The 13,474-nt window shown below is 39.9% G+C and overlaps 1 protein-coding gene across 1 annotated transcript; it reads left to right on the forward strand.

The window, feature by feature from the left end:
- The first annotated feature begins 322 nt into the window (after window positions 1-322).
- Window positions 323-13,261, forward strand: GJA1 (gap junction protein alpha 1). The gene is made up of 2 exons (XM_057739394.1): window positions 323-525; window positions 10,363-13,261. The coding sequence occupies exon 2, from the start codon at window positions 10,379-10,381 to the stop codon at window positions 11,525-11,527; it is 1,149 nt and encodes a 382-aa protein (XP_057595377.1). The 5' UTR covers window positions 323-525; window positions 10,363-10,378; the 3' UTR covers window positions 11,528-13,261.
- The last annotated feature ends 213 nt before the right edge of the window (window positions 13,262-13,474 follow it).

Raw genomic sequence — 13,474 nt, forward strand, 5'->3', positions numbered from 1 at the left:
GTAATATTCTAAAATACACTGCTTTTTATTATCCCTGGACTTTTGGTGGAAAAAGCACTAATTAAAACCCGTAATTATTACTGCAAGAGTAACTACAGGTAGTGACACTCACGTACCTAATGATATTTCATTTCTCTCGTCAGCAAATTTAAAGTACAACTTCATCAGGACCTGGCTACTCCTCTTTGCCTTTTCTCCCCCACCCGTCCACATTCGCCGGCCTCCTCTCCACCCTCCTGCCCGCCTTTCCTTTTCCCCTCCCCTTTCTTCTAGCCCCTCCTCCTTGTTGAGTCAGTGGCTTGAAACTTTTAAAAGCTCTGTGCTCCAAGTAAGAAAAAAGCTTTTACGAGGTATCAGCACTTTTCTTTCATTAGGGGGAAGGAGTGAGGAAAGTACCAAACAGCAGCAGACTTTTAAACTTTAAATAGACAGGTCTGAGTGCCTGGACTTGCTTTTTCATTTTACTTCATCCTCTGAAGTGTTCAATTACTTGGCGTGCCTACTTCACTTCTTTTAAGAGAAAGAGTAAGTTTTTTAAAAGAACTTTATCTATTCCTTTCTTTTTCTACAAGCAAAACTTTTCTAAAGTTTTTAAATGTGTTACATGTAACTTTCATATGATACTGTACAGGGAATGATGAGCTTGAAAGTGTCTATAAAGTTAAAATTGAACTTACGGTATTTACTTTTTGATTGTTAAAAAGTTTTCTTTCCATAATGCAACAGGTAAATAAGATTCAGATCTTTCTGATTAGAATAAAGAACTAATTTACTGGATATTTGACTCTCCATTTTAGATTATAATTCTACTTTTTTGGGTAATCAGTAATAGTCTAGGTGCTTTGTAACTTTTGGGGGGGGTGGGGCCTAGGTAGGGGGTTTGACTGACAACAGCACAAAAATCAAAGTGCAGATTTGCCTAGAGTGCTTGCTATAGAATTGTACTCTTTGTGCTTTTTCATATGGAAATCATGATGGATGTTCTGTAGCCTTGCAAAGCAAACTTCTTAACAAAGTGCTTTGTTAAGACCTTGCGGTTACTTGACTTCCACGTGGTCCCTTCCTAGAATTTTACACAGTAAACAAAAAGGTATAAAAATCAGATCTGTAATATTGAGGTTCTTAAAGCAACAGTAAAGGGTTACTTTGTGTTAGCAACCACTGTGGAAAAATCTTGAGACCCTCCGGAGAGCCACCATTGATTAGACCACGCTGGCAATTCAGGAGGTGAAATCCCTTGAATGGGTGGTGGTTACTTAAAAAGCATTAACAGAGGGAGAACGGACGTTTAGAAAGAGGGTCTGCCAGGGTGCATTCCCAACACGGTCTCTTAAGACAGGGACTCCTAGAAAGAATATGAAGCAAAATTTCTTACAACAGCGCCTTAGAGGGAGCTACCCTCCCCCCGCCGCCTCCCGCCACCACCACCTTCCGCTTGTCCGAACCTGTAACAGACTTTAGAGCTCACGGGCAACTTTTTTGAGTTTGAGCCGCAGGGTGCTGCCAGTAGGCAAAGATAACGCTGATTTGTTATTTAAAAGGGCTCAATTTCTTACATGCTCTTATGGGTAACACACATTCTGTTAGCCAGAAATGCAACCGTGCATGTTCGTGTCCAGTAAGAATTTTGTCTGTTCTAACTCCACAGACTAGTTAGTTTAAATTCTTGGTGTGGCCCTGCAGATTGAAGTACTTGCACCAGAGAATGCTGAAAAGCAAATAAAAATGAAAGCTTTGCGGAAGGAGGACGGGGGCCTGGGGCCGGGCGGGCGCGGGGCGCCTCCTGCCATCTTAGCATCCGCCCGGCTCGCCCGGGGCTCCCGCGCTGCCTGAGCCTGCGGGTTTTGGAGAGGTTTGCTGAGATGTTTCCCTCAAATCCTCACTAGTCAAACCCAGCGCAGGTCCGAGTTCCGCCACTGGAAAGGAAGGGGGAGGGGGAGAACGGCGGGGGAAAATGGACTGTGTGCCAAATGGTAAAAGAAGAGCGAATGATTAATTGAATTAAATGTGTCAATCTAATTTCCCTTCCATCACCCCTGCCCGCAAGGTCCTTTTTTTTTTTTTTTCCTTTTGTACTTGTAGAATCCTACTGTGTATAAACCATAAGGAAATCTGAGTACCTTGAAATACCGTGCCTGAATGGCACTTGTAACTCCTCTGCAAGTTCTCGAAACTTCCCAAGAATAGGGTGGGGTGGGGAGAACCGAGGAAGCCCCATAATGAAATGAGCAAAGAGCTAATGACGTGTCCAGAGGCAAATCAGCACAGAATTCGGAAACTCAAATCGTAGCAGCGGCGCGCCCACCCTATCCTCTTGGCTAGCCATCCAAATGTTTACAGAGCATCTCTGATAAAGCTTATCAAAAGCTCTCCTTGACCAACCTCATCCTCAGCCTAGGGCGTGCCCAGGTTTCTCTCCAGGAGTACAACGTGGAGGGGTGGGAAGAGGAAAGCTATAAACTATTGGCAAAAAAGACATGGCTTTATTTGGAGGTGGGTTTAATTTCTTCTGCTTCCCAAACCAAGTTGGTACTGAAAAGATGCTTAATCTCACCCTCTGAAAACTGGGCACACTTGAACTCAGTCTAAAATGCCTCAGGCAATTTGAAGAATAGATTATGAAAAAAATTTTAAAAGCCTAAGTTGTACAAGGATTGCTGAGGATAAAATCCTGTGGTAATGCAGAGATCTCATTAAATTAACTATGTCCCAAAGAATGAAAAAAGCCAGGTAGAAAACAGTTCAGGGGGAAGAGTAATTCTTCTGTGTAGGCCAGAGTGCTAGAGGTTATTCTGTCCTGGCTACGTGTATGTGTGGTGCTTTGTAGTTTGCTAAGTCAGTATAGTCATTACCTGTCTTTTGCAGGAAAATGCAGTGGTAATGCTTTGAATCTACTCTCTTCACTGTTTAAATATGTTCCACATTTTTCTGCCACCTCTTATAGTTTATCACTGCTGCCCCATCCACTCAATTCCTGGCCCTTTACAGTGTAATTCTTATGTTGCTGACCCAGGGAAACATGGTTCCAAGTTAAGTGTCTGAAAGGGTGTGTTTTCAGATATTGAGAGTTGTTTTGTTACTTAGATGTTTTCAATTCCTGCATGAAGAAGGATGGAAACCTCACATTACAGTGCATTCCATCGTTTCTCTGATGATATCCAGAGGTGTAGCTTGGTGTGATACCGGAGGGAAGGGAATGATAGGAAAGTCTCCAGTGATTAATACCTTCTACTCCACCTTTCCTGTTTTGACTTCCCTTCAGGATTCTCAGTTGTTTGAATAGATTGTTGAAGCATATTCCTCACACACATTAGTTAGTTCAGCTCTGGGAAGACAAGTTATTCATTATTAATTATCTAGTGCTTACCATTAATGTCAGTACTCAGTACAGATAAGTCAAGTTTAAAAAAAATACCCAGAGTTAGTTTCTCTTCAACGGGGGGTTGTGCGTTGTGTCGTCCCCCCACCCTGCTTTGGGTAACTACCTAAATTCTCCACTTTGTCTCCACTTGCCTATCTGGGTTCACCATTTGGCTATGTATGTACATACTGCCTTTTGCCAAAGTTAAAACACAAACCATGGTGAGCCTATATATGGCCATTATATATACCTACATTTTTCTTTAAGAATTTCGTATTTTTCAATAACCTTCACATCCAAGTTTTGCTAGCTTTCTAAAGTATTTCTTAAAAATAAGTGTTTTGGGACTTCCCTGGCAGTCCAGTGGTTAATACTCCGCACTTCCACTGCAGGGGGCTCTGGTTCTATCCCTGGTCCGGGAACTAAGACCCCACATGCCACATGGTGGGGCCAAAAAAAAAGTTATTTTGGAATGTTTAAAATTCACAGTAATATAGAAAATATGTAGTGTTTTTTAGCAGTTTCTGTAAGGCAAATACATTCTATAGTATATGACTTTTTCCATGATTTAGAGGCGATGCCTCCAAATAGAAACACGAAGACCCTCTTCATGGTCTTTTTTTCCCTATTAATTGATAAAAAGTAAATTCTTCCTTCTCATAAATCTCTTTGAGGTTGCTAAAATAGCAATATTGTACTCATTACAGGAGCATCTTGAAAACTAATTTTGATTACCATTAGGAAAATGTTAATCACTTCTTAGTTGCTATTTTGCTAAAGAAAGGATGCCAAAGTTAGAAAATAAATGGGCTATATCTGTATCTAAAGATCATTTAAAGAGTAATAGCTACATTTTATTGAGCTTCTACTAAGAGCTTCATGTGCATGAGTTACTCATTCAATGCTCATTAAGGAAAATAGACTGTTCTTAATCAATACACTTGAGAGGGCTCTAAGAGTATGTTTGTGTGATGACAAAATAACTAGGCTGTTCAATAAAAACAGTAAATTTGGAGGTGACATTTGGGGGAAGTACCAAGAACTGATAGACATTTTTTTAAAGTTTTTTTAAAGTCCATCCGATCATGATCTAAGAATGTGACCTTTAGGCTGCAGCTTCTGACTTAGGCTCTTTCCTCTTGTACCCCTAAAGTGCTCATGAGAAACTTCGGTCAGTGGGGGAGTTGTGTGATAGCTATTGGACTAGGGAGGGCATTGTCTTTTTGGTCGGCATCATCTTCTCTTTGGATGGTGTTCCTCACTCTTCAACTCCTGTCTCATCTCATTGTTCTGTGGAGGCTGATGAAGGCTGACTATGTGATGAAAAAGGGTGAGAGCTAAGGAAAGAAAGGTTTGTTAGTGTGTTGTCCACCCCTACTCTCATCAAAAAATCAATGCCACACATCAGATACCTCCAGAAATGTAGCAGCATTTCATTCCTTACAAAGGAATTTAAGGCTAATCAGGGAACCATTAGGCAGAATTTTAAATAGAACCGATGTTCACACAGAATATGTTTGATACACCACAGTTAGGCTAACTACCCGGGTGTAAGGAAGCAAAGGTGGTACATTATCTGATGAACTGGGAATATATATTTTCCATGGTACCTGATTCAAATCACTGAACTGCCTAACATACACTCAGACTATTCAGAGATGTTAACCAGGATTGATATCAGCTGTTACTCTTTCCCTTCAGAGCCCCAGTCTTACCCCAAGATTTGTCATTCTTGAAATAAACACAAGTTTTAAAAGGTTATTTCTTCTGTTGCAAACACTGTGGTGTCTCTCTTGGCGACAATTGAGTTGTGTAGTCCAGTCAGGATTAGGATACTACAGAATTGTTTTTGTTGTTTTAAAATTTTAACCTGTGAAACAGCATAATAGTGAAACTGCATAAATATCTATGATACCTGATGCAGTTCTTCTGCAAGAATCCAGAATCACTATGACCTTGTCTAATAAATTCAAGACCTTGTTTAACAAATTTTTTGTTAAAGAGCCTGTTTTCTTAATTCAGTCATATTACCTGCTCAGGAATCATTTAAAGTATGTTGTTTCAACAGACAGTTCTCTGTAACAGCAATTATCACTTGAAAATTTAATAGTCTGTATAGTATGAGATGCTGACAATACCATTTTTTTTTTTTTTTTTTTTTTTACTGTGCAAGTCCCTTTTTAATTAATTTGAAGCTTCAGAAGTTTGGGATATGAAACTATAATTAAGAGAATCCCAAGGAGATAGTAAACAAACAAACAGAACTGGTGAAACCTGGTGCCTTTTTTTGGTACAGGCTCCTTTTAATTCATTCAATAGATATTCAGTATCTCTTAACTCTTAGTTACTGAAGTTACAGCAGTGGATAAAAGAAACTCCCTCATGGAGCTCACATTCTAGTTGAGGAAAGCAGTGATAAGTCCTTGTCATAGAGGCAGACAAACAATAAACAGGTAAATATATAATAATGCCAAGTAGAGCTAAGGACCATTAAAAAACAAAAACAGGACAAGGGGAGTAGCAAGTGACAGGCCTGGAGTGCTGGCTGATGAGGTGAGACCAGAGCGAGCCTTGGGGATGAAACAGAGCTGATCAAGGTAGATCAGCGTGTTAGTTTTTGCAAGATTGACTAAGGAGAGTAGATTGTGGAGCAGGGTAACTAGGCTCTTGACATAAAACCTGAAGAGAGGTGACCTGTAACCCGAAGATGGCTGAGATCAGGCTAAGAGCGGGGTGGTGGTGCGACTCATAGTCTTTTGGGGGGAAGATAAAGCCTATAGAATTTGCTGACAGATTGAATGTGGGTTACGTTAATTACGTGTGGGTATGTTACCAAATACAGGTCTGGCTGTTGTAACTATAGAGGAATGTTCACAACTGAGCCCACTCAAAGACATTTACTGCAAGGGAGAGGAGGTCTTACAAAGAACTCCTTAAAATTCATACAAATAACTTTCTTAAAGAAAAACATTAGTAGAGTTTACAGTTTAGTTTCGGGGCTTATAAAATTTTTTTTTTTTTTTTTTGGGCCATGCCATGAGGCATGCCGGATCCTAGTTTCCCAACCAGGAACTGAACCTGTGTCCCCCTGCAGTGGAAGCACGGAGTGTTAAGCACTGGGCCACCAGGGAAGTCCCAAGGGGCTTACAGTTTTTTGGTTTAGGGTATTAGAAACACACCCGTTACCTCCCCCCCCCCCCCCACCCGCTGCCACCCAAAATCCATTAAATGATTTTTATCAGGAAACAATCCTATTTACCTTTATTTTAATTCCCCACTCTCATCTCATTATAGTGTCTCTTCTTGGGAAAATCTTTAAAATTGAAAGTAAAATATATTTTAATTCTCCTAATAATTATTAGGACATTAATGACACAGCACCTTGACTGTAGCTTTGGCACCCTGATTTGTTTATAAGGCTCTGGAAAAGGGGACAGTTAAAAGTAACTTAAAATTGAAGGTTTATTTTCATTTTGAATAAAGTCTTTGAGTCCTTGTGCTGTTGGCGAGCAGCCGATGGAGGTGGAGGGACAGGGCCCTGTACAGTGAAGGGTAAGCTCATTTTCCAGGTGCCCAGAGACCTCTACTCCTCATACTAACCTTCCCGGCCGCCTCCGGCCCTCGCCCCCCATCTCCTTGGCCTTTTTGGACTCTCAGTTCCTTTCTGCTCTCCTGACATTTCCCCACTCCTAAATATTTTAAACGAGAGATGAGAGCGAGCACCAAAAAATGTCAAGAAACCTTACTTGCCTGTTGACCTGACACCTTACTTCAGAATCACCTGGTGCATTTGTTTAGAAAAAGAAACAAACAAACAAAAGAATGATTCCCAGCCACTCTCCACCCCCCCACCATATGATGTTCTTTCAAACTCCTGAGTGCCTGGAATGTTTGTTTTTAACACATGCTGCTAAGTGATTGTGATGCCCTTTGGGAACCACTGCAAAGGGTCTAAGTGCTCTTGGGTGCCTCACACTTGGGGTGACTGTGGTTTTTTGGCTTCTAGTCTAGAGGGCCATGAAGAGCAATGGAAAATGTGATCTAACATGGTATATAGAGGACACAAGAAGGACAGTCTAGCTGCTGTCAAGCATTTTCTCCTCATGAGAACTTTGTACAACTGCTTAACCTAGACCTTAATCTCCATATAAATGTCCACGTTGCAAACCTAGAGGCGAAGGCATGAATATATAGGATATATGCTCAACTGCCATAATTTTCTCATATATCAAATGAGGAATATACCTGTCTCATGCTGGTGAATGTGAATGAGGTACATAGTCTGTAAATCAATGTTAGGGATTCTGTAAACATAATTATGACCTCTCCTTATACAAGGGCATTACTTTTTCAACTGTGACTTGGAAAAATGAAAATAATAATGGGGATGAGGGGACAATCAGTTGATAGAACTTTTAATTCACAACAAAGTGAGCATCTACCAAAAAGATAACTATTTTTGTTACCTCACTTTGAGAATCACAAGCATTATAAGCCATCACATTAAACATTATCGATGGTCTTTATGATAGTGCTAATGACAGGTATCTGCATGTTGCAGGATACTAGGTATCCAACTGCATAATTCATCTCATTCAGATGAAAGAGTATCACTCAGTTAATGCAGATGACAACTATGTGGCTGCTTAAAGAAAAGACCACTTTGCTGCTACCTAGAGAACTGCCCTGGGACCCAGTTCACATACTGTGGCACTATAGAATGTTTTTGTAGAATCTCTGAATTATATGAAAGTTTTATTTTCCATAGAGTGTAAAGAAACTTAGTAATTAATTGCCACAAGCATCTACATATTTTACTTTGAATAATAATGAAACACTGACTAAAATGACAACTTAGTGTGCCTGAAACATGTTGTTTCTCTTGAGTTCGATCATCGTGTGAATGTGATGAGATCTGTGCAGTTTACCCTTTTATACTTGGTTGGTTTTGTTGTTCATTCCCCTTCCCCCACCCCAACTTGGAGTATTGAGCGAAAGCAGATGACACTGGCAAAACACTGTAATTCTCTACAAACAGAATTAGGGCCAGTTTACACATCATCACATAGAAACTGTCTATTGATAGAGTTCCAAAAATTCTGTTCTATTTGTTTGACCCTCATGGACTGTGCTTCTTCACTCCCAGTGTGGTGTCTCCTGCTAAACTGCAGGTTTTTTCTTTTACATTCTCTCATATCAAACTGTCCATCAAGGCTAAATTACTCCCTCTCGCTTCAAGCCTTTCTCTGGCTATTTAAACTCTCTTTGTCAGTCCTACAAGCCTTTGTTCTTGTTGGACTGCTCTTTCCATACATCAGTTTCACTGCCACTTCACAATCTAAAGTGGCCCTCCCTAGAGGGGACGCTCCCTTTTTTATGACCACTGGCAGGAGGGTGTTATTTCCTATAACCTGTCCAGCCACCTCCAACCTTTACCCCCTCCATTCTTTGGCACCAGTCTCTGGACTGTCATCAGAAATACCCACTGACTGCTAATTTAGACAGCTAACACAGTTTTACTTTATGCATCAGCCATCTCTTCTTTGTTCCATCCAAGAAATCCCCGGCCAGGTTTCCAATTCATTTTTTTCTGGCCTCTGCAGCCAGGAGGTACTGGCATTCGACAGAAATGTAATATTGCTTGGTGGGGAAGAAGAGTCCGGTGAATTTCATTTACATATCACAAGGAGAAGATGACTTGTAGTTTAATATCAGATGAAAAACTTCTTTATATTCATTAAACAAACATATTTCTAAGAAGCCTATATAATCCTACTTTTAGTTATACTATCTAAAATTCAATAAGCTCCTGGGAAGTCTTTGCTTTACTTGTTTTTAATTATTAAATAATCTTTGACTACTTCATCCCATTCTGAATCTTCCAGTTACTCTCTGCTGAAAATTAGGAAATTAGACTATATCTCTGTGGCTGCCACATGCAATATTATTCATTTCTTCCCAGATTTCAGCCCCCACTAAGATTGTATATATCAAAGCATGGAAACGTTTGTAATGTTAACCTAGCTTTGCTATAATTTTAAGACCAGTGTTGTGCACTGGAAAGCCTTGGTCTTGGGATTAAAAGCCTTCTTCTGGCTCTCCTTATAGCTGAATATTTCCTATATACTTAAGACCTCAATTTTCGTCAGTTAAATGGGCTATGGGCAATTAGAAGTATAAATTGAACTAAATAACTTTTGGGATTCCTGTCATCTCTATAGACTTGAGGCTGTTTCTCATCCCCAATAATGGGGAAGTCCTGGGCTTAAGATATTTAGGTATTGATAGGAAGTTATATACAGTGTGTTCAGTAAAAGAACTTGATAGTGTACAGCAATCCAAAGATGAAAACCAGTCATTTTTACTAGAGATAACACTTCAAAGTTGTCTTTTTATTTCTCAGGCTATAATCAGTACCGAGGCCAATTGAACTCTTACTTGAAATGTGATGTGCATTTAGTCTTTGTTTTCGAAAGTACTAGATGTACTAGGAATGAGGTTTGAAAACAGGCTGCATTCATATGCATGGGTATGGGTGTCCTTACCTCAATTCTTAGGTACCCAAGCTTTTTGAATACCACACATCAGCATTTTGCTTGGGTATGCATGCAGACACAGGCCTATTGGGCGAGAAAGGTCCACTAATCAGACCGTTCAGGTGGATAAAATAAGCAGAGACACTTTAGCGCAGATAGCTTCTCAAGTCACGTGATGAGACAGTAATTGAGCAAGTAATACATCCTTGCAAGGTTAAGATCCCAATTTACTCGGCACAGTCTCTGCTATTTCTAAGGTTTAGAGTATCTCAAGAAAATTTGAGACCTCTTTTCAGGGGAAAATGGAAGAGTTTGCAATTGTGGGTTTTTTTGTTTATTTGGGGTTTTTTTTGGAAAAGATAGGAGCTCTTTTACAATACTTTGACTGTTGGCTGAAAGAAATTGTATATTAAACTAATGATTTGTAGTCTATGATAATTTAGTTGTCTTTTTTTTTCTTTTCAGGCCGTGCCCAGGCAACATGGGTGACTGGAGTGCCTTAGGCAAACTCCTTGACAAGGTTCAAGCCTATTCCACTGCTGGAGGGAAGGTGTGGCTGTCAGTCCTTTTCATTTTCCGAATCCTGCTACTGGGGACAGCGGTTGAGTCAGCCTGGGGTGATGAGCAATCTGCCTTTCGTTGTAACACTCAACAACCTGGTTGTGAAAATGTCTGCTATGACAAATCTTTCCCAATCTCTCATGTGCGTTTCTGGGTCCTGCAGATCATATTTGTGTCTGTTCCCACACTCTTGTACCTGGCTCATGTGTTCTACGTGATGCGAAAGGAAGAGAAACTGAACAAGAAAGAGGAGGAACTCAAAGTTGCCCAAACTGATGGTATCAATGTGGACATGCACTTGAAGCAGATCGAGATAAAGAAGTTCAAGTATGGCATTGAAGAGCATGGCAAGGTGAAAATGCGAGGGGGCTTGCTGCGAACCTACATCATCAGTATCCTCTTCAAGTCTGTCTTTGAGGTGGCCTTCTTGCTGATCCAGTGGTACATCTATGGATTCAGCTTGAGTGCTGTTTACACTTGCAAAAGAGATCCCTGCCCACATCAGGTGGACTGCTTCCTTTCTCGTCCCACAGAGAAAACCATCTTCATCATCTTCATGCTGGTCGTGTCCTTGGTGTCTCTTGCCTTGAACATCATCGAACTCTTCTATGTCTTCTTCAAGGGTGTTAAGGATCGCGTGAAGGGAAAGAGCGATCCTTACCACGCTTCCTCAGCCCCACTGAGCCCCTCCAAAGACTGTGGATCCACAAAATATGCTTATTTCAATGGCTGCTCCTCCCCAACCGCTCCCCTCTCGCCCATGTCTCCTCCTGGGTACAAGCTGGTTACCGGAGACAGAAACAATTCTTCCTGCCGCAATTACAACAAACAAGCGAGTGAGCAAAACTGGGCTAATTACAGTGCAGAACAAAATCGAATGGGGCAGGCAGGAAGCACCATCTCTAACTCCCATGCACAGCCTTTTGATTTCTCTGATGACCACCAGAATTCTAAAAAGCTCGATGCTGCCCACGAACTACAGCCTCTAGCCATTGTGGACCAGCGGCCTTCAAGCAGAGCCAGCAGTCGCGCCAGCAGCCGACCTCGGCCTGATGACCTGGAGATCTAGGTCCAAGATTGAGAGCATTAAGATTCCACTCAATGGTGGAGAAGAAAAAGGTGCTATAGAAAGTGCACCTTAGGTGTTCGTTTTGTTCCAGTGGAGGTGGTACTCAACGGCCTTGTCGCAAGGCTTAGAAAACACAGACATTAGAATATCTGGTTCATTGGAGGTGTTAGGGATAGGCGGGTGAAGAGGGGGGGAGTGAGGGAGGTACATGTTGGTATTTAATGTAGTTGATTCTAAATAGAAGTTGCATTAGGCGATCCATAGGTAAGGGCTTTTTCTCCCGCACATACCCTGTAAGAATAGTTCTGTGTATGTGAAAGAGTGGGTGATATTTTTGGCTAAATACTTTTTTTTTTTTTTTAACCAAGAAACTGAAATAACTTAGGCCAGGAGAAAATACTTCCTGAACATCTTACTTCTCTTTATCAAGAAAAAGACAGAGGATTGTCCTCATGTCCCTGCTAAAACATTCCATTGTTAAAATTTGCACTTTGAAGGTAAGCTTTCTAGGCCTGACCCTCCAGGTGTCAATGGACTTGTGCTACTATATTTTTTATTCTTGGTATCACTTAAAAGTCAGACATGGCCCACAGAAGACTTTCCATACATTTGCAAATCTCAGCCAGTTATATTTACATTCTTTTTTACATCCACTTGCATATATTATTACCATCACTTTGCATCATTCCTCAGCTACTATTCACATTCACCTAGTGATTTCTGTAAACATTTTAGAAGCAGTTGGGACATTACTTAACATTTTTTTTTTGAGTTAGAGTCAGGGAACCAAGCCATGCTCAACATTTAACAATCACTTGTATGTGAATGTGTGTGGAAGAGTGTGTTTTATTTGTCATGTATTGGTACAAGCAGATGCAGTATAAACTCACAAACACAGATTTGAAAATAATGCACACATGGTGTTCAAATTTGAACCTTTCTCATGGATTTTGTGGTGTGGGCCAATATGGTGTTTACATTATATAATTCCTGCTGTGCAAGTAAAGCACATTTTTTTCCCTAAAATGTTTTTTCCCTATGTATCTGATTATGGATACTGGTTTTGTTAATTATGATTCTTTTTTTTTCCTTTTTTTTTCTTTTTTTAGAATATAGCAGTAATGCTATTGCTAAAATATGAATGATTTTCTTTTTCTGAAATATAATCATTGATGCTTGAATGATAGAATTTTAGTACTGTAAACAGGCTTTAGTAATTAATGTGAGAGACTTAGGAGAATGCTTAGAGTGGACTATTAAGTGTGCCTAAATGAATTTTGCAGTAACTGGTATTCTTGGTTTTGTCCTACTTATACACATTAATTCAGAACTTGTATTCTATTATGAGTTTGACAGTCTTTTGGAGTAACCAGCAACTTTGATGTTTGCACTAAGATTTTATTTGGAATGCAAGAGAGGTTGAAAGAGGTTTCAGTAGTACACATGTAACTAATTTATTTGAAATCTATCCTAAAGAAATCTACCAGTTTCTTCAAATGCCTTTTTAAAATTCATCACAGATGATTAATGAAAATACAGAGTATCATATGTTGTTTCTTGCATGTCAGCTACATAAACAATTGTGTACAATGAGAAATACTAATTTGTTTGACATTCCATGTTAAACTACTGTCATGTTCAGCTTCATTGCATGTAATGTAGACCTAGTTTATCCGATCATGTGTTCTGGAGAGTGTTCTTTATTCAATAAAGTTTTAATTTAGTATAAAGATAGCCTTTATATCCTGTGTGATTTTTTAAAAACTTTTATTGCATCAATTCACAATTTACCAAAGACATTTCCATTGGTTATGAGGATTTGGGCAAATAAGGTTCACAAGATTCCAGAATCTTTAAAAAGACAGTATTTATTTATTATTAACTAGATTCAGTGCAGCATTGATTAACATTTTTGGATATTTATTCAACAGAGAAGATTCAGTATGA

This window comes from Hippopotamus amphibius, chromosome 6 (genome assembly GCF_030028045.1).
Source record: "Hippopotamus amphibius kiboko isolate mHipAmp2 chromosome 6, mHipAmp2.hap2, whole genome shotgun sequence".
NCBI lineage: Eukaryota > Metazoa > Chordata > Mammalia > Artiodactyla > Hippopotamidae > Hippopotamus > Hippopotamus amphibius.

Coding starts and splice junctions, on each gene's coding strand:
- GJA1 (XM_057739394.1), top strand. CDS start 10,379: ATGGGTGACTGGAGTGCCTTAGGCAAACTCCTTGACAAGGTTCAAGCC.